We start from the raw sequence: 21536 nt of genomic DNA, 5'->3' as shown, positions 1-21536 counted from the left end.
TGATTATCACTGACTTCCCTAGACAACAGACTGGAGACATCAGCAGTGTGGTTAGACTGATGACTCAGTTTGCCAGGTGATGCTGTTGGTCTGTCAGTATTGTTCATGTAAGGTTGATGGGCTTGATATACAGCTGTGACATCTGGAAATCCTGAGTATTGATGGTTTAAGGTTCTGGTGCAATAAAAAAGGGGGGGGGGGGGGGGGGGGGTGTTGGCTGTAAAAGCCAGAGTGCTAAAATCACCTGCTCCAACAGTCAGATGTAAGGTGGCCTTACTACGTCCTTGTGTGTTCTGGGCCACACACTGATAATTTCCACCACGTTCAGCTGTGATATCAGTGATGGTGAAGATTTGTCCTGATGCTTTTGGTGGGTCCTCGTCCTCCTTGTACCAGGTGTAATTAGCTGCTGTTTTTTTTCAATGATTACCTGTTGCGCTGCAGTTTCCAGACTCCCCTGAATGTCCACAGATTTCCAAATCATAGTCCAGTTTGTAACATGAACTTAAACGTGACATATTCTGAGTCTTATCAACAATTAGACAGAGTTTCGTCCTAATAAAACGTGTGAAGAGCCCTGTTCAGAGTGTCCTGTTTGTGGATGTGTCTCTTAAAATGTTTATGAGCCACTGCTCCCCCTGCTGGGAGGGGTATGTGTGACGTGTGTACAGGAGCAGGGATTTGTTTTCACCACTGTCTGTCTGCTGAGAGCTGTTTGCTCGTCATGTGAATGTGCACAGTGAAGGAAATATCTTTCAAGTTTACTGAGGATGGTGAAAGCTTTATGGATGTTTTTACTGACGCTGGGTGGATCCTCTTTGTACTGCTGATGGTCTGACTGTGAATATTTATGGGGCAGAAGTCAAACGACTCATAACTGTGTAGCGACTCTGCGACACACCACAAAATCACCTCGACACCACAGCTCTCTTTGGATATCTTTTTACTTGGTCTTTCAGCTGTAATGATGAAACATGTAACAGGGACTGCATCAGTTCACATCTCCTTAAACTGCTGTCTCTTTCAGCTCCAGATGCAGACAGAGAGTAACAAAACATATATACATTATAAACAAAACCAGTCAATTGCAATGATCGTATAGTGATTAATTTGACAATCATACCTGTAATGATGAAACATGTAACAGGGACTGCATCAGTTCACATCTCCTTAAACTGCTGTGAAGGATGCATGAAATAATTATATAACCAAAAGGACAAAATAAACATAAATATTCCCTGCCTTACATGTCTAACCCATTACAGAGTATACACAATGCCTGCATGTGGGTTCACAAACAACATTTAAAAAGAAACAAGGCACTTCACATTCGTTCTGTACAAATCCCACTAGAAGACTACGTTTCCCATAATGCCGCGGGTTGCAGCGGCGCGAATCGGCGCACTTCAAAGGGAAAACTCCGCAGACCTAACTTCTGAAATAACTCTTCAAACTCTGCACTTAACACGTTACAGCCATCTTATATTGCTCTTTAAGAAAGCTGTCACAGTAGCATGCATTAAACGTAACAATGACACTTAGAAGTGGAACACTCCATAACCGTACCTGTCTCTTTCAGCTCCAGATGCAGACAGAGAGACAGGTTCCTGAGCGGCACGTACCACAGCGCGACAGGGGGGTTCACAGACCAGAATACTTATATACAACATATACACATGAAAATAAAAGGTACATAAAACATTACTCCTTTTGTAAGTACTGATTTAGCCTAATCATTTGCTATAAAATGAAAATAAGAAAGCACTAGAAATACATATCCCCCCTCCTCATTGTCGGCAATTGGTACATCCCCCTGAGACGATACCATCTGCAGGGTTTCTTAAAGTTAGCTGGAATATAATAACACCCCATTACATTCACCCCTCCTCAATTACAGCAAACTTTAAGACTATATGAGAACTCCTTCCTTATGGGGGTAACCTTGACCGTAGTCGTCCAATAGGACAGCAAACAACTTTACCAGGTAGAAATATGCCCTTATACATATAACCAAGAACCCCCTCCGATAAGATACATCTCAACCCTACATTCCGATTTTTCTATATACAACACTGGCCCTTAAAGCTGAACTGAATGACCCTCTCAGTGGTTTACGCATCTACAAAGGTCGAGAGAACTTCGAACAAGACAGACAAAGAATCTACACTTCCAGGTTCTCTTATGATCATGCTCATTGATTCCAGTAGTCTTCTAACAGGTTTTACTACTCTTCCTGTTCTGGTTGTCGTTGCATCCCCACTGAGGACAGTCTCTGATGGTTCCAGTCTTTGATTCCTCCAAAGCAAGTTCTCTTTTGGCAGAATTCGGTCATATTCTGGAGTGTTACACCTGGAGCAGCCGACAGGACTAGTCACACTACTAATCCCACTTCGAGTTGTCACTGACATGGAATAATCACTCCTACTGCTCCCAGGATCATGCAGTGTCTCCTGTTCCCTCACCCCACCCTCAGTACCAGAGTCACTTCTGTCGTTCCCAGAGACATCACTCTCGCTTGTAATGCTTCGACTGCTATTCCTGCTGGAGCTGCCCTCATGTAAAGAGGCCACATCCTCCTCTCCAACTGGTGTAGTCTGGTGCTGCTCCATACCAAGCCCAATTGCCGGTTGCTCTTCGAGAGTTCCTTGGGCCTCCCCAATACTGACTGTTTTGGGACATTGGCCATGCATTATCCAGACAGCTGTCCTACTGTCACCGGACTCACTTTCTATATCAAATAAAGGCTCATTGCCGAGACTTTCAACATCACGAGCCACCTCCTCTGAGACTGTGGAGAAGATCGTGGACATGTCCTCTGGTTCCACCACCGGCAGGAAGTTGACTGGCAGAATGAAGTTCCGATGAACAACCTTACTCTTCTTAGTGGTAGGATCCTCAACTCTGTAAATGTGCACAGATGGATCCTTCCATGTAATCACATGCACTGTTGAGTCCCACAGATCGGCCAATTTACCTTTTCCTCTGTCTTTCCTGTTTGCCAGCAGAACGTTATCACCAACTGTGAGCGGAACACCCTTGACCCTCTTATCATATTGCCTTGCCTGCCTTTTCTGTGCTTCTGTCGTGTTTCTCTGGGCAATCTTTACCGCTTCACTAAGGTCCCTCTGCAAAGAGTCAACGTAGGTGTCATGAGCCACCACATCCTCATCCCTCAATGTATTGCCAAACACGATGTCCACAGGCAGCCTGGGTACCCTACCAAACATAAGATAGAAAGGTGCGAAACCCGTTGTTTCATGTGTGGTACAGTTGTACGAGAATGTTAGCGTCTGTATCATCTGTGGCCACCGCTCTTTGTCTCTTGCTGGAAGGGAGCGGATCATGTTACCGAGTGTACGATTGAATCTTTCTGTCTGCCCATTGCCCATGGGGTGATATGGGGTGGTGTGGGACTTTTTGACTCCAGACACCTGTAACAGTTCCTTGATCAAATGACTCTCAAAATTAGCCCCCTTGTCTGAATGGATCCGGAGAGGAAACCCATAAGTACAGAAGAACTGATTCCATAACTTCCGTGCCACTACCTTGGCGGTCTGGTTCGGACAAGGAAATGCAAGGGCTAGCTTCGTGAAGTGATCTGTCACAACTAGCACATCAACACTTTCTCCGTTCTTCCCTTCAGCTGACCAGAAATCTATGCAAACCAGCTCGAGCGGTGCACTAGTCTTAATTGATTCTAATGGTGCCCTGGCCTCTGGCTCAAGAGTCTTGCTAACTACACAACGTTTGCAGTGAGAAACATATTTCTTAACTTCACCATCCATTCCTGACCAGAAAAATCTTTGGCGCATCAGATGAAGTGTTCTACTCTGGCCCTGATGGCCTGCATCATCATGAGTGCCCTTGAGAGCGACAGCCTTGAGTGAGCTGGGAAGCACTAGCTGATACCTTTTCCTACCAGTTCTGTCCTTGGATCTCCGGTAGAGAATGTCATTGGTCATCTCAAGTTTTTCCCAATGTTTTAGCATCCTCAGAACTTGTGCAGGCTCATGGCATTTCTCCCGACGTGAGGGTCTCCTCTTCCTCTCAATGAAGAATCTAACACGAGCTATTACACAGTCCTCCTTTTGACTCCTTTTAATGTCATCCGCAGAGAAGGCTGGAAGAGCAGGTACGCCCCCCTTCAGCAGACTGCCAGGACACTGGGCAAAGTTGATGTTGCGTATTAGCCGGCCACTTTCCCATTCTGAACAGGATTCCAGGGTTGCTTTAACTCCCTCTCTGGACATTCCAATCTGACCTCCTACTTGGTTTTGGCCCAGGTAACTGTCACTGGTCTGGACATTGACTGACAACCGAAATGCCTCCTGTATTCGCTCCGAGGTTACACACTGAGCGCCATTCTCTAGGGCTTCACTAGCATCCAAGACTTTGGCAAATGGACGTCGGCTTAAAAGGTCAGCAGGTATGTTCTGTGTACCAGGTATGTACTTCAAGTCAAAATCAAAGGGTGCAAGTTTTGACACCCATCGTTGCTCACAGGCGTCTAATTTAGGCTTAGTCATGATATACGTCAGGGGGTTGTTATCAGTCAGGACCGTGAATTGGTTTCCCTTTAGCCAATGTGCATATTTATCACATACAGCCCACTTGAGAGCAAAAAACTCTAACCTATGAGCCGGGTAGCGGGACTGTGACTTAGACAATGTCTTATTTGCAAAGGCTACGGGTCTTGGTCTCTTTTCACCGTCAGGCACCTGACTAAGCACCGCCCCCAACCCATCCATCGAAGCGTCGATATAAAGGACAAATGGTTTCTTGAAATCTGGATGGGATAGAATAGCAGTCTGAGTAACCGCATTCTTGATTTTCTCAACTGCCAGCTCACAGTCAGTAGTCCAATCCTCTGGCTTTAAACGTCTTGGCTTGCTGACCCATGGCTTTCCATCTTTCCTCTTCTTTTTCTGTCCTGCAGTCAGTGCAAACAATGGTTTCGCCATTCCTGACAGGCCTTCTATGAAGTGCGAGTAATAGTTAGCCATGCCAAGAAAGGATCTTATCTTGGTTGGTGAGGGGGTTTCACCGTCATTTGCCATCAAATCTGCCGCTGTCACCTGGTTAATGGCGGAAACTTTGGATGGGTCAGTTGCAATGCCCTCTGCAGTTACAATGTGACCTAAAAACTTGACTGACTCTCTAAGGAAATAGCACTTTTTCTGTGCCAACTTCAGGTTATGTTCCCTGAGGCGAGAGAATACCATCTCCAGACGATCCAGTGCCTCCTGTTCACTTTTTCCAAACACAAGGAGGTCGTCCAAGTAACAGAGAAGGGAGAGATAATTCTGATCTCCAAAGATTGATGTCATCATTCTGGCAAATGTCGCTGGGCTGTTACATAGCCCCTGAGCCATTCGGTTGTATTCAAACAACCCGGCAGGGGTTGAGCATGCCGTATATTTGCGGTCATCTTCATGTATTGGGATGTTGTAGAATCCTGACGTCAAATCCATAGTACTGAAGAAGCAGTTCCCACCCAGTGCTGCAAGAGCATCACCCTGGTGTGGCAATGGGTATGCGTCCTTCTCTGTTCTCTGGTTTAACCATCTGAAATCAGTACATATTCGGAGTTCTCCTGATGGTTTCCAAACAATCACAAGTGGAGAGGCCCATTCACTGTAGGATTTCCGAATAATGCCCTTCTCCTCCATTGCATCCAAGGTCTCCTTCAGTTTCTGGTAGTCAGATGGTGGGATCCGCCTACATGGCAATCGGAAGGGCAGCTCATCTTTCAGTCGAATCCTATGGACAACTTGCTTGGCCTCTCCACAATCAAGTTTGTCACGGGAGAAGATTCCTTCATACTGAGAAACCAGATTAACGAGTTTTGATTTCCAGAAGTCAGACACTTCACAAGACTTTACATCTATCTCTGTTAAACCTAGTTCCTGCAGTTTTGACATGTAATCTGTTTTTACTCTCTCAGAGGACTCGGGGTCTGGTGACTCTACCTGGGTAACATTCTGCAAAACTGCCTTTGCCTTGCCAGGAGACCCTTCACTAACACCGTCGAGTTGTAATTCTTCAAGGGCTAGACACGGGTGTAACTGAGCGAGCTTGGTGTTACGGCGGAGGACTATGGGACGATCAAGGGGGTTAATCACCTTCATGGGAATCCACTTATCCCCCCGCAAAGGACAGACAGTGCGTGCTACTAACACGTTTCTTGGCGCAGACCGAGAGTCACTAGGTTCGACCATTACAGTGCTTCCAACAGACACTGGCACTTTCTCCTTTAGCTTTCCCCAAAGTAAATGTTCATGTCGCGGCTCCAAGGTCACACACTGCTTCAGCACAACAGCTCCCACCCTTTTTGGTATCCTTTCGCCATGCCAGCGATCAACATTTGACAGCAGGTCAAGTAGGGGTTCTCGAGAATCTTCTCTGGCTGGCCGTGAAACACTATCCCAAAACCAGTCACTATTCTTTGTCTGTCTCATTACGTGTCTCATCACATTTGATCCTACTATCATATCATCTATTTGTCCTGGAACAACTAGGAAGGAGACAGCCATTTTGCAACCAAGTAGATCTATGTTCAACTCATAAGTACATTTAGGTTTGGCCTCATTACCCCCACAACCTATCAGAATTTTTTCTGTTGGATGACTTGATTCTCCATCGATAATGTTGCCACCCCGGAGGCTGCGTTCAGCAGACTCACTCAGTGTGCAGGTTGTGGACCCGCTATCTACAAGAGCTGAGAGTTCCACTTTCCCTTCAACTAGTGCTGTGGCATAGAAAAGATCGTCTTCGTCATCTATTTTCCGGTAACCAATCCCCTGTGTCAGGCCATCTGGTTTCACCACTAGTGGTGTGGTTCTTTTTCTGTGGATCACTTGCTGCTTTGAATAGGTTTCATTTTCAGTATCAAAATCTGCAGGGTTCTTTGAGGTTGTGTCATATTCTGTGCCCACGCCACCCCCTTTTTGGCGTAGGCCCTTTAGTTTAAAGCTGGGTCTGGCACATGGGGCATGGCTACATTTGTTTTGTTCGCTTGCCTCTTTTCTGAGCATTCAAATCCTCTGTGTCCTGTTTTATAACACTTAAAGCATAGGCCTTCTCTAAAGCAATGGGCCTTGGTTGAATGATCTGGGGCTCTACAGACTCTACATGAGCTTAAGTTTGTGGTGGCCTCACCCACCTGTGCTCTACCCCAGGCTTGGCTTTGACTCTGCTCTTGCTTAGCAAGAATCTTTTCCATAAGGGAGATCATTTTACTCAAAGAGGCTGGCTCAAGGTTAGTAGACTGATTAGCACTAACTGGCTGCTGTGCCATGCACCAAGCATTGGGGGTCACATCCTCGTTAACTTTGACTGTGTTTCGTGTTTGACATGCCCTGGCTGATTGCCTGTCTCTGTGGTGGCTGTCAACCAGTTCCTGAACCTCTCCAACAGTCCATTTCTCAAGAGGTCTACTTCTGAGGGCTGTGTACAGGCTGGGATCAGGGCAATGTTTAACAAACATCATGGTTACTTCATGACCTGGATCCTCCACTTTCTTTCCCTGTCTTCGTAGGCACTCATCAGCAAGATCAATAGCCTTATTGAGTCTGATCCAGTAATCTAAACCACTCTCTGAACGCTTTGGTATAGTTTCGTAGAAGTCCTGTAGCGGAGTAGTTGACGAGATTGCATCTCCAAAGTGCTCTCTGAGAATAGTGAAGATAACATCAGGATCTCTGCTAATGCTTACGAACCGGTTGTTACGGATGCAAATCTTGACGACATCTCTTGCTCGCCCCATCAACCTGTCCATAACTTCATTGCCTTGCTCTGACAAACTACAGCCCTTCCTTGCCAGGTATGTTTGCATAATTTCTTGCCACTCACTAACAGTGCATCGATCTGAGCCGTCACCTCTGAAGTGAGGTGGCTCTTTAATGTCAGATTTGAGGATTAGGTTCATCTTTGACCAATCAAGGTTTTGGGCTGTGTTTGGGGGAGTGTTTACATTTTCATTAGCACTAGCCTGGCCTGCTTGTGACAACTTAGCTGAGATCTGACTCCCTATCTCACTGCTTAGCTGTTTGATCAAGTCTGCAACACCTTCAAACTGATTTAGTGGTAGACCAACAGGGGGGGCCCTGACACTCGATTCTATCAAATTAGCCAACTGAGCTCCCCGTCCCATCCCGGAGAACCCCCTCTGTGCACTCAATGTATTACCCTCATTGCGAACGGGAGTTACATTCACAGAGTCAATACCATTATTTGACATAAGATCATCTGACTGTGGCACACTGACATATCGTGAAGGAGATACACCTGCAGCCCCTTCAGGGTCATCACTGTTCGAAAAGGACATACTGTGCAGGGTCCGTTTTTCCAGGTTCTGTGCACCTGTGATGTCGAGAAAATGTAGAGAAGCTTCCCGGCGATCTGCAGCAGCTGATCTCTTGATCCGGGTCACGGCACCAAATATGTAGCGACTCTGCGACACACCACAAAATCACCTCGACACCACAGCTCTCTTTGGATATCTTTTTACTTGGTCTTTCAGCTGTAATGATGAAACATGTAACAGGGACTGCATCAGTTCACATCTCCTTAAACTGCTGTCTCTTTCAGCTCCAGATGCAGACAGAGAGTAACAAAACATATATACATTATAAACAAAACCAGTCAATTGCAATGATCGTATAGTGATTAATTTGACAATCATACCTGTAATGATGAAACATGTAACAGGGACTGCATCAGTTCACATCTCCTTAAACTGCTGTGAAGGATGCATGAAATAATTATATAACCAAAAGGACAAAATAAACATAAATATTCCCTGCCTTACATGTCTAACCCATTACAGAGTATACACAATGCCTGCATGTGGGTTCACAAACAACATTTAAAAAGAAACAAGGCACTTCACATTCGTTCTGTACAAATCCCACTAGAAGACTACGTTTCCCATAATGCCGCGGGTTGCAGCGGCGCGAATCGGCGCACTTCAAAGGGAAAACTCCGCAGACCTAACTTCTGAAATAACTCTTCAAACTCTGCACTTAACACGTTACAGCCATCTTATATTGCTCTTTAAGAAAGCTGTCACAGTAGCATGCATTAAACGTAACAATGACACTTAGAAGTGGAACACTCCATAACCGTACCTGTCTCTTTCAGCTCCAGATGCAGACAGAGAGACAGGTTCCTGAGCGGCACGTACCACAGCGCGACAGGGGGGTTCACAGACCAGAATACTTATATACAACATATACACATGAAAATAAAAGGTACATAAAACATTACTCCTTTTGTAAGTACTGATTTAGCCTAATCATTTGCTATAAAATGAAAATAAGAAAGCACTAGAAATACATATCCCCCCTCCTCATTGTCGGCAATTGGTACATCCCCCTGAGACGATACCATCTGCAGGGTTTCTTAAAGTTAGCTGGAATATAATAACACCCCATTACAACTGCACATATTTAAAATGTAAAGGACAAAGAATAGGACAGATTCAATATATCTTCACTTAATAACCTGTGTTTCACTCACATGTCACAGTTATCAAGATGTTTGCTGAGCTCCTTCCCAGCTCATTCTCAGCTGTGCAGTAATACTCTCCAGAGTCTGACAACCGGATGGAGCTGAGGACAAAGTGTGTCTCTTCACTGAGAGGTTGAACTTGTTTATCTCCACTTCTCTTGTACCAGGTGTATTTAGCTGCTGGGCTAGCATCACTGCTGCAGGTCAGATTCACAGAGCTGTCCTCCATGATCTCACCAGAGGGACTCACTGACACAGAGGGAGGCTTTGGAGCATCTGAAGGATAGTCTATATTAACACACAGGATGAGAATGCAATCAAAACACTGTCTATATTATTTGTTAAAAGTTTAAATCCAAATTATTTCCACATTATTGTAGCTTCACGAGGAGTAAACTCACCCAATGAAGGAGAAGTGAAACGCTCATGTCCTTCTATAGCACAGTGATAGCTGTCTTCAGCATCAAAGTGTCGGAGGTGCAAGTAATTTTTTTGTCCAACAAGTTTATTGTTATTGTACCAAACGTAGGAAAGATGATCAGGGACCTGACACCTGCTGTGACAGGTCAGCTCTGTCCAGGTAGAAGATGGATAGGCTGTTGATCTCCTCACATGAACCTGGAGCTGAGGGTCTGTGAACAAACATGTGGTTTTATTTCAACATACACACTAACATTTCAAACTGACTAGTGAAAATGTTACCTGTGACATTCAGAGTGACTCCAGCTGAACCAGTAAGACTCCCTCCAACCTGGTTTGTTGTGAACCTGAACTTGTACACAGCTGAGTCGCTCTCTATCAGGTTAGAGATTCTCAGAGTGCACTTGTTGTTTCCACAGAGATACTCCACACGACCTGAATACTCCGGATCAGTCCTTAGATCAACGTAAATCCCATTACTCACTTTAATGAACCAGAAAGTTTTCTGAACTGTAGTATCGAGGTAATTCAATGTGGATGGGTATGTGTAGGTACAGTTAATGTCCACTGTTGATCCTCGGAAGGCACAGATCTCAGTAGAAGAGTAACTCATACTCCAATCATGCAGCCAGCCACCAGGGGGCGATCACAATGCTTTTGCTTCACTTCTGGGGAGCAGTCATGTCTTCCATCTGTATTTACAGAAACGGAACACTAGTACTAGTACTCCACTAGTTAGTCAGTATTGACAGTAGTATCCCAAGTGTTCAATGTGCCCATGCAGAAAAAAGTATTGAAAGACACATGAAGCTATGGTGCAATGCATTATCTCAAATACTGGTGCTGTTAGTGAAATACTGTAGATTAAACTCACGCATTGACGGAGAGCGGAAATCCTCGTGTCCTTTAACAGCACAGGAAACTCTGTCTGTAGAATCAAAATCATCTGAATAAGATGCTCCTTCCTTCTTCTTCTGTTGATTCTTGTACCAGACGTAGTTCAGATGATCAGTTAGACGACAACTGCTCTGACACTTGAACTTTACCAGGTTATAAGAGTCATACTTCATTGATCTGCTCACCTGCACATGCAAATCTGTGTGTGAGAATAAGGAATTTATTGTAGTCCAAACTGACAACACACACATGCATATAAAAGTGCACAGACACACTCAGGTGAACCAAACAAGATGTAGGAAATAAATGAATGAATGTTCAGATGTAAATGTTACCTGTGACAGACAGAGTGACTCCATCTGAACTAGTTAAACTCCCAGTAGGTTGGTTTGTTGTGAACCTGAACTTATACACAGCTGAGTCGCTCTCTTTCAGGTTAGAGATTCTCAGAGTGCACTTGTTGTCTTCACAGAGATACGCCACACGACCTGAATACTCCGGATCAGTCCTTAGATCAACGTAAATCCCATTACTCTCTTGAATGAACCAGAGAGTTTCCTGAACTGTAGTATCATGGTTATTAATTGTGGATGGGTATGTGTAGGTACAGTTAATGTCCACTGTTGATCCTCTGAAGGCACAGATCTCAGTAGAAGTGTAACTCACATTCCAGCCATTATCACACTGTACCACTGTAACACAGATAATCAGATTCATTACAACACCAGAGAACTCTTAGGTTACTTTTTACTTTCTGTAGAAAAGAAACAAATTTCCATGAGTAGCATTCCATAGCATTTCAACTCATGACTCCACACACTGATGACAATTCCTGTATCGAGAGGAGAGGAACTCAGTCATGATGACGATAATAATAAAGATATTAATAATATGTTTCAGCCTCTGTAATATTTTTAGCTCTAGACGATAGAAACTTCTTATCAAAGAAACAAAATAATACTGATGATAATTCATTAATACATTTTCTTTCTGCATCACTTTACAGGTGGTGATCTGAAAATGAATGAATGGTTCATTTATATTTTACTTTCTTTCTCAAACTCACTTCAGGTGAATCAGAAGTCCGAGTGTTAAAAAGAGTGACAACATGAATGTAGACTCACAGTACCTGTCACAGTGAGAAGAAGGACAACGAATCCACTCGCTGCTGCAGTTACACTCATAGTGGCTGCTGCTCTCGTCTGTGAATTCAAACTATAAAAACGTCCACAGATAAATAATGTGCACAAGATGAAACTCAATCACATCACAGACACATCTACCTACAACACAGAAGAGCCCGTGAATGAAGACAGATTCTGTAAGAGAAATATAGGTTAAAACTGTTAAACACCCCCCTACACCCACCTTCCTTCCTCTTTCCACTGAACTGCTTGCTGAGCTGGATGGTGTTAAATCAAACCTAAAACAAAGAAGTAACTACTTGTGTCTTGTGCAAACTGAATTTCCTCATTTTACAGAGTGTTAGAAACGACTTTAGTGGCTGTACCCACAAAACCTGAATCCTCCTCAACTGAAGCTGTAAGCAGCGTTGAACAGCCCCCCCACCTTCCTCGATCCAGGCAGTTGACGTAGTGGTTTATTTTTGTCAACCGTCCGACACGGCACGACTGAGAAAGATGCTAATGGAGTGTGCAGCTGTGTAGATGCTTCCTGTGTCCACTATGAGGCACCGGAGAACACACCCTGCACGCACTATGCTGCTGTACATCAAGAGCAGAACACGCCATGAACATTCCTTGTAAACAGAAGGGTAATTAACACAAGGGTTACTTCCAGTGACCAGTAGGGGACCAAATGACTGTGACAGCATATGAATGATTTTTAAAAAATGAACACTTGAAGATGCACCAGTGCGAGAAGAGCTAACCAAGAATGACAGGCACCATCTTTGAGAAAAAGGTTATTGATTTGTATACAGACATGTTTTAGTTTGGTCCATGTCCCATCCACTGACATGGAAAAGGCCGGGTTTATGACAAACTGCAGCCAGCCACCAGGGAGTGACAGATATTATTTATCTTCACTTTGGGGGTAGCTGTCATGTTGTCCATCTTTATATTCAGTATCAAATGTGAAGTTGAGGGAAGATTAGACGTTGTAAATTTGAGTTAAAACAAATTCTTGTTTCATGGTGAAACATCAAAGTTTGACATTTCACCATGGAAACGTGAATATATAACATGAATCTTTTTTGTGTTCCTGGTAGAGCGGGTGTCACTTCTGCAACAATCTCTTGTTAAATCTTCAAAATGTACAGACTGTACTTTAATCGTCCAGAAACATTATTAGCAATAAAGTTGTTGACCTAGTTTTGGCAGGTGCTTCATGATTCTCAGCTGACGACCTCAATAGTCCTTTAAATAAATATTAATATGTCATAATTCTTCATTAGATGTATAAATAGGACAAGACCTATATATTTGTTGACTTGTGTACGTACATGATCCAAAGTATTGTTTTTGAAACCCCCCTCCAGAAAATGATTATTGGTCACTCCCATTGATTTATATAAAATCCTTTAGGTGTTATGATATTAGTTACAAATATTTGTACAATTTATAATATTTAGAATTTAATCTTATTGTTATTTGTAACATTTTGACAGTCACATACATTACGGTAAGCACGTGTAACTCTACACGTGGAAATATTTAAATTATGGGAAAAGAAGAACAACTTTCTTACCTTTCGTGGCTTCCAAAGTGAGAAGTGAGAGAATTTGTAATCTGGGTTAACCAACCCATCAAGAAAGAAAGCAAACCTTTACAAACACTGCACACGTCTAAATCTTTTATTTCTTCTGGTTCTGTGAAGCTGTAAAATCCACATACAAACAACAGATTGATGTTGTGTTTCTTCAGTGTTTGGTGACTGTGCTGTACACTGCAGATGAATCGTCCCCCTCTTCTTCACGTCTTGTTCTGTGAAGGCAGAATAAACCACTCACACCCACAGTGGTTGTGCAGTCGTTAAACTTTTTTTAAATAGCAGCTTCAGAATTAGTTTGTTGGTTCACTCGCTTTAATTGACAGATTGGTTCCGCTTTCATTCTCCCTGCTCCATGTAACTATAGTGAGAAGGTATGATTAATCCCAATGTTTGGCTGCAGAGGGCGCTGTTACAGAGTACATAGTGTTGCTTTAAATCAAACGTCGTTTATCATTGTTTTACGTGGATGTTTTATTTGTTTTCCAGTTCGTGGACTTGTTTGAAAGGAGCACGGCTGAAACTGGACCTGACTTCAACTCAAACTTGTTTTCACCGGAATGTTTTTATTTCCATCCTGCATGTTTTTCATAAATGTGGCAATTGTGATTACACATCATAAAATGTTTGATTCAAGAAGACTTTCAGCGAGTCTGCAGCTAAAGTCTAAACACAGAATGTATATGTATTTGGTTTCTGTGGTTGACTGCATAGGGATCTGCTGTCATAATTCTGCTTGCTGAACTTTGGAGACTGTTTTGATCATAAGAGTCCAACAACTTGTTAGGTTCACAGGCGACTTTAAATTGTCCTTAGTGTTGAGTGTGAGCGTATAAGGTTGGTTTGTCTTTATATTTCAACACTGTGATGTACCCCCCCCCCCCCCCATCACCCAATGTCATCTGTGATTGGCTCCAGCTCCTACCCACAAAACCCTCAGCTTTGTGTGTGTGTGTGTGTGTTGAGCTTTCATGACCACCAAAGCAAATGCGTAACCTAGTTTGGGAAACACTGCAAACGTACATTTGTGTGTGTGTGTGTGTGTGTGTGTGTGTGTGTGTGTGTGTGTGTGTGTGTGTGTGTGTGTGTGTGTGTGTGTGTGTGTGTGTGTGCACCAGTATTAACCACTCCCTCAACCTCTAGTGCACCGGCCCGTAGCCTCATTAATAACCCCTGCGTTTGCTGAATGGGGCTCCGGCGATCTATTGCGGTGTTGTTTTTGTTTGGCCGTGGTCACAGCGATTCCTGGGAGATGGCAGCATCATAAATCTACAGCTTATTCATGGAGCTAACCTGACCTTTACAGCAACACCCGAGAACAGAAGGAGAGGCCGGGAGAGGGATGGAAACCAGCGGAGAATAGTAGAAAAGGCCAGGGAGACGTGAGAGAGAGAGAGGGGAGGGGGCGTGGGAGGTTAAGGGGTTTAAAGGCAGAGCTGAGGGGATGAGGATGATAAGGAGGAGGAAGCCGAGATAGAGGAGGAGGCGAAGGTGGTGGAGGAGCAAAGCACAGCGGAGAGATGAAGAATGGACAGAGGTGGCTGGGGGAGATGTTGAAAGATAGAGGACAGAAAAAGGAAATTCAGCGGAGAGCAGCAGAGGGAAAAGAGAGACAATGGCAGCCAGGGGATGGAAGTGATGGGGGCGAGAGGTTATTATGGGATGAAGGCGATCAATGGGTGTGAAGGGAAGGAGGAATAGGTGGACGGGGAGGTGGAGAATTGTACGCTGGTGAGAGAGTGGATGGAGCCTCTCTCTCCTGGACCTCCGTCACCTGTCGTGTCTTTAATAACGTCCCCATGTCGGGGGGGTTCGTTCGCTCCCAGGCGGCTCCACATCTCTCTACATGAGCTGTCTCGCACATGAACCACGACTACACTGTGCTCTGTCAAAGGCTGTGTGCACAACATGTTGCTTTTTAAATGTGTTTGTTTATCTGACTGTGTGAATCACAACTGTGATTTTTTAGTATGTGCAGGTTTTCAGGAGGACGAAAAGAAAGAGAAAGACAAAAAGCATGACAACTGTGACATGAGCTCAACAGGTCTTTTATTACCTTTCATCAAGTCCGGTTTATATTTGCATTTGAGTACTTTAAATTATATGTAAAATAGCCTCTATTCTTAGATTCTTGATTTAGTCATGACTCCGATTCTATCAAAAATCCACAATGTTCAACCCCAGGAGTTTAATCAGAGAATGGCTTTATTTATCTGTGCATTGACCACAACATCAATTCAGCAACAAGTTGTGATTAAGACGTTTGGAAGCTCTAGTCTATATTTTTTTTGCTAATATTAAATCAATATATAAAATAGTATCAGGGTTTTCAGTGAAGAAAACAGATGATAGATGATAGATATGCCTTTAATCAAAAGCAGATAATGACTGTATTTCAAATGTAAACATTCGGTGCAAATAAATTCGATGCAAAATTGTATGCAAAACAAATAACATTAAAAAATAAAATGAAAATGCATAAATATGCATAAAAAAACCACACTTCCTCGCATTTTGGAAAAACAAAATCACAAAATCAAATTAATTTTAAAATTCAAACCATAAAATGAAATAAAAATAGCCTTCATATATTCGTGTTACTCACCCAATCTTAATTCTCGTTACCTTTTCTCATTTTCTTGTGCATAACTGATTAATTTCTCACTGCACTTTTATTTCATAATCGTTTTTTAATTTTATTCATAAGCAATTTAATCCATTTTCTCCCTCGACATGATTCCCGATGTTATTCTATTGCATTTCTCGACCTTATCTAGAGAACTGTAGCGTTTCTCATTAACAGTGACGTTTTAAGTTTTTCATTTCAAAGCATTATTCAATTTCAGGTGTATCTGAAAATCACTGTGTTGATATTCAACAATTTCCCCTTGTAAGAGGATCCAATGTTCCCTGGAAAGGACTCAAACACACACACACAATCTCCCACTCCAAGCACAAACCTGCACAGTTACCGTGTCTCATTATTGTCTAAATGATACGTTAACCATTTGTACCTAAATGCTTTGGCAATATTGTTTCTTAACTTTCATTCCAATTGAGCTCATTAAAGTGAAATTGCCCAGAGATGGAGGCTGATGAGCGAGCTGGCGGGTGGGGTGGTGGACTGAGAACTCCCCTCATTGGTATTCTGCACCTGTCCGCCACACAGACCCGACGTAGGTCCAACGATTACTGGAAAAAAACCTATTAATGACCATTAAGAAGCAATGACTTCACTGCTGCTTCAGAGCAAAGCCCCCCCACACACACACTACATGTTGAAACACCGATCCATACAGTGAGCAAATCACCTCCTACACCTTTATGTTCAGTCTGAAGTTCAGCAGGGACAAAGTCATTAGGTGTTTGCTCGTAAATATGAGGACACATCCGTTGTGTGTTTTCAAGTTCTCAAGGTGTGTTTACGGTGAAAGACCTTGGTTTGGTCTGAGGGTTATTTTCTGTCGGGCGTTTGTCTCGGGGATCTGGCCGTAATTTCAGCGAAATTAAACGATTTGGAAACTCAAATGAGGTCCCACCAGACCGCCAGGGAAAATCAATAGAATGCTCGAAGCTTTAAACACACACACACACGCCTGCACAATCACACACATATACACAGGCTATTCCAAGCATTCAGCTATCAAGCACAGATGCATGCATGTACACTGGGCAAACATAAAAACCCTTCATGTCTACAAACATACACACACATACACACGCACACACACACACACACTATTCAAACCCTTGTGTATTCTTCCAGAACAATTATGCCGCCTAGATAACATATTTTTCAGGTGAGAGGGAAAGAGAGGCAACTGGTTTAAATCGAATTCATGAGAAATGTGGTCAGACTGCATTTATGTATTGTTTTTCCACAAACACAATGTTTTCCGTACATTGTAGAGGGATATTTTAATTTATTTTATTCGTCCTGTAAATATGATAAAATTCATACCTTCCCCAAGGAGGTTGTTCTCGTCTGCATTTGTTTATTAGCAGGATTACGCGAAAACCTCCAAAGGCATTTTCATGTAATTTTGTGGAGGGGTGGAGCATGGCTCAAGAAAGAATCCAGGGCAGTGAGCGATCCAGGAGCAGGTCCATTGTCCTTAGTCACTCATAAGTAACGTATAGTGTAGTTGTAACGTTTTTTTCGTAAAGCAATCATCACAGATATGTTGGAGGACTTGTGTATCTTCCGAGCATCGTAAGCTCCACAATGATCTCAACAACAATAATAAGCTTCAATTCAACTCAACCCCTTGAGGACATTGACAATCTCTCCTTCTTTCTCTCGCACCTTCTCGTTTCATCCTTGTCTCTCTTTCTCCCATTTATCCCGTTCACCCCTCCTCCCTCATCTCTCCCGTCCTCCATCTTTTCCTATACGCGACTCCCTCTGTGCCTCCCCTCACTCCTCCCGTCCTCCTCCCTTCCCGTCGTCTCTCCCCTTCCCTCCTCATAACTTCATAACTCCGTCTTCCCCTTCCGTCTCCTCCTCGCCCCCCCACCCTCGCCTCCGTTTCTTCAAAGTCATCTCAGTCCTCGCTGTCACTGCGCTGAGAATTGCACATCGCTCAAAGCGGCAACATCTGACAAAACGCTGCTCACTGACATTGTCGGTAGTAGCGCGGAGTGATAGAGAAAGTTCACTCGAGCAGCCGTCCTGTTATGTCACCCGACGCACTGACACGACTGTACCTACACCTCCATATCTGTAGATAGAGTGCATCCAATTTACCTCGGCTGCGGCCTCCCGAAGGGACGGGCACGACTCAAAATAACAAACACACAAGCGAGCGTGCGCGGCTCCCCGTGCACGCTCGTCCGCCTCCTCCACCCTCTCTCTCTCCCTCTCATTCTGCATTAAGTGCATTGGAGTGGCTGGTAACAGTAGCAGCGTCAGGCTTTTATCGCTGTAATTTGCAGCCATACATCAGTGTGACAGTGGCCGGGGCAGGACGGTGTCAGCTCGCTCCCAGACACTAAACTGCACTCTCCTCTGACACACGCCAAGGGCAGCCAGATAATGTAGATGTATGAATAAAACAACATAACTTTGATGTTGCAGATGACAATGCATCATTCATTCACGTCCGCCGTGAGACACAGAAACTGAGGGATACTGTCCATTTACACCCGGGAGGACCAGATAAGGGATGCATGGGATAAGCGATGCACTGGTCATGGCTGGACTTCAATCAGAGGCACTTCAGTGGGAAATACACAGCGTGCTGTTTATGCAGTGGCTCACATCTGCATTCAAAGGGAAACTGCCGAGGGGGGGTGGGCCCTGCACACAGAGAGAGAGAGGAATGGTGATACAGAGGGATGGAAAAGAGGATGAGAGGGATAAAATGTCATAGCTGGGGTTGACAGATGGGGAAGGTCCATCCACTCCATCTCTGAGTATATGGTGGGATAGAGATGAAGGATGAAAAGGGAGCAGAGAGAGATCGCCGCGAGGTAGACGAGGACTGTATTAGAGAGTGTGGGAACAAGGGGGGGTGATGGGAGAAAAAGGGGAGAAGCCAAGGGATTAGGGAGGCAAAGAAATGAGTGGAGAAGTTATAATGGTCTGTCGGAACAGAGGAAATAGAGAGAAAAATGTGCGGAATGATGAAGGTGAAGAGGTACAGGTGGATGTGAATAGCAGTCTGGGGAGGCAGAGGATGAGGGGACGGGGGAGAGAGGGAGGACGAGGGAGAGGATCGGTAAAGGTTAAGAGGGATTTTGTTAGATCTGTTTTCTTTATTCCATCCTGACTGATTTTAATGGGGTCTTAAAATCGCCGTGAGGTTACCGAGGCAACTAAAATATGGTGTCAGACTGGAGGTGCGACACTTTTATCGGTGCAGAAGAAGGGACGGAGGACTTATCCAGCTCTGACTGCGAGAGACCTGTGTGTGTGTGTGTGTGTGTGTGTGTGTGTGTGTGTGTGTGTGTGAGCACATTCATACAGTGGTGTGTGTTTGCAGGTATGTGTGTGTGTTGTCTTTGTGTCTCATTATACTAGCGTGTACAATGTTGTACAGGACCATGTGCAGATTCACAACAATTCATTAAAACCCAAATTACCACAAAAACTAATGCATGGACACACATCATGTGATAATAACTTTGTAATATCACAAAAACCCTCTTTGCATGAACATCTATTCGATGTGCACTTTGTAGTTTGGTCCATGTCCCATCCACTAACATGAAGGAGGCAGGGTTTATGATCTACACTGCTGACAGATACTAGTGGTAGCTCTGGTTTCACTTTAGCGCAGCAGTGATGTCATCCATGTTAAGATACAGTCCAAGTAGAAACTGGATGTGTGTATAAACAGCCAAGATATTGACTCTACATCGTCTGTGTTCAACTCACCAGAGACTCTTGGTCTTTCTCTTATTTCCTTCGTTCTCTCACCCTTTTCCCTGCTGATGCCGATGTTTCTGTTTAAACATGTTCATCTCACACATCTTCTTGTCAATTAATACCACCCCAGCTGAACTAAGGTCTAATTGCATCTTCACTTTGACCTTCTGCACAATTGTGCTGCCTCTAAAATTCACTGAATTCTGTCTTAACACACAAGCTGTCTCTCAGTTCAGGAGCTGCGTCCTTCTGAGGAGCCGGTCTCTCGGTTGCGTAGTCCACGTCAGCTTAACTGAAAAGAGAGAGTTTGTCTTTAAATGCATCACCAGGTTGTCCCGCCCTTATGGATGTTGCATAGCAACAGAGCTAAGAACGAGAAAGTTCTTTGGTTGATTACTATTACTTTTTTTTATATCTGTACCGTCAGCATTTTGGCTGAGTGTGAATATTTAGAAATACATTTTCCGACATTTTCGCCGCCGTTGCTGCCGCCATAACCTCTTTGAGAAGCAGTTCATCACTGAAGCACAATGAATCCTGGGAGATGTTTGGATAGGAAGGACGCATTTGGAGGAGCCTTCCCATTGGGACCACCCTAACCGCTGTGACGCAATAAGACTTCAGATGCAGCCTCCGAGGGATGCGCGCCCCGAAACTGAGACACAGCTGCCGTTTCAGTTAAGTTCAAGGTTAAACTAATATAAGATTATTCCAGTTTAGCACTTATTTTCGTAGCAAAGATCCATCATTTCCATTGATCCTGATGACGTTACACTCTCTCTGGGAACATTGCAAGATGTTGGAGCAAGACAAACAAGCAGTCAGCTGATCAGACATGCTGTAAACTGTGATGGATGTTTACTATTTGTTTGTCTTCCATATCTTTTTTATTTTTTTTTTGCCTTATCTTCCCAGAATTCATAGGTGCCCAGGTGAGTGCTTTATACCAATAGGAATGATGGCCTGTGCAAGAAACTTGTAACAAACTGGAGTTACCCTTTAAGTTCTCGGTGAGAGAACGCAGTGTCCTCACAAGTATATAGAGGGCAAATACCTGTGTGCGCCTTTGCAGAAATGTGTTTTGCTTCAATGTACCTGTGCACAGTACGTGTGTGTGTGTGTGTGTGTGTGTGTGTGCTTGTATCTTGTGCATGAGAGTGTGTGTTTCCCTGAGTGTAGGAATGTACCCTGTTTTTTTCAAAGTGCCTGGTGTGTGTGCACCCATGAATCTGTCTGTCCGTGTAGCTGTGCTTGCACTATACGACAGAGTGTGAATCATCAGAAGCAGTGGAGCCATAAAGCCCAGAGCTGTTAGGCAGGATGGCTCCTGGAATGATCACAGGGCGGCTGTTCTTCTATTTCCCAGGCAGCCATCACTGTGGGAGGCTGAGGCGCTGCCGTGCTGTGTTTGCCGGGACCTGAGGGTTAGGCGGTATATAGTCATGCCTGACAGCACAGCCAATGGCCATAACGTCAGCGACAATGATTGAACACATGAAATATGTGCTCTTTGCCCGTGGTATTGGACAGGGTGGAGGTTAGAGGTAGGGTCAGGGTAAGGGTTAAGGCAAGAAGAAAATTGCCTGTTTGGAAAAAAAGCCTCCCTCTC

At 44.0% G+C, this 21536-nt stretch overlaps 1 protein-coding gene across 1 annotated transcript; it reads right to left on the bottom strand.

Annotated features, from left to right (window-relative positions):
- Window position 1: 1 nt before the first annotated feature.
- LOC133014952 (basement membrane-specific heparan sulfate proteoglycan core protein-like) lies at window positions 2-10543 on the bottom strand (the record flags this gene model as incomplete). Its single annotated transcript, XM_061082164.1, has 4 exons — window positions 10213-10543; window positions 9912-10142; window positions 9520-9786; window positions 2-30 (listed from the first exon to the last, which is right to left on the bottom strand). Coding segments are annotated over exons 1-4 (858 nt in total), but the record flags the coding sequence as incomplete, so codon positions are not given.
- Window positions 10544-21536: the final 10993 nt, after the last annotated feature.

Source organism: Limanda limanda, chromosome 12, assembly GCF_963576545.1.
Source record: "Limanda limanda chromosome 12, fLimLim1.1, whole genome shotgun sequence".
NCBI lineage: Eukaryota > Metazoa > Chordata > Actinopteri > Pleuronectiformes > Pleuronectidae > Limanda > Limanda limanda.
The sequence above is the reverse complement of the archived record's forward strand: the minus strand, read 5'-3'. Positions and strand labels throughout refer to the sequence as shown.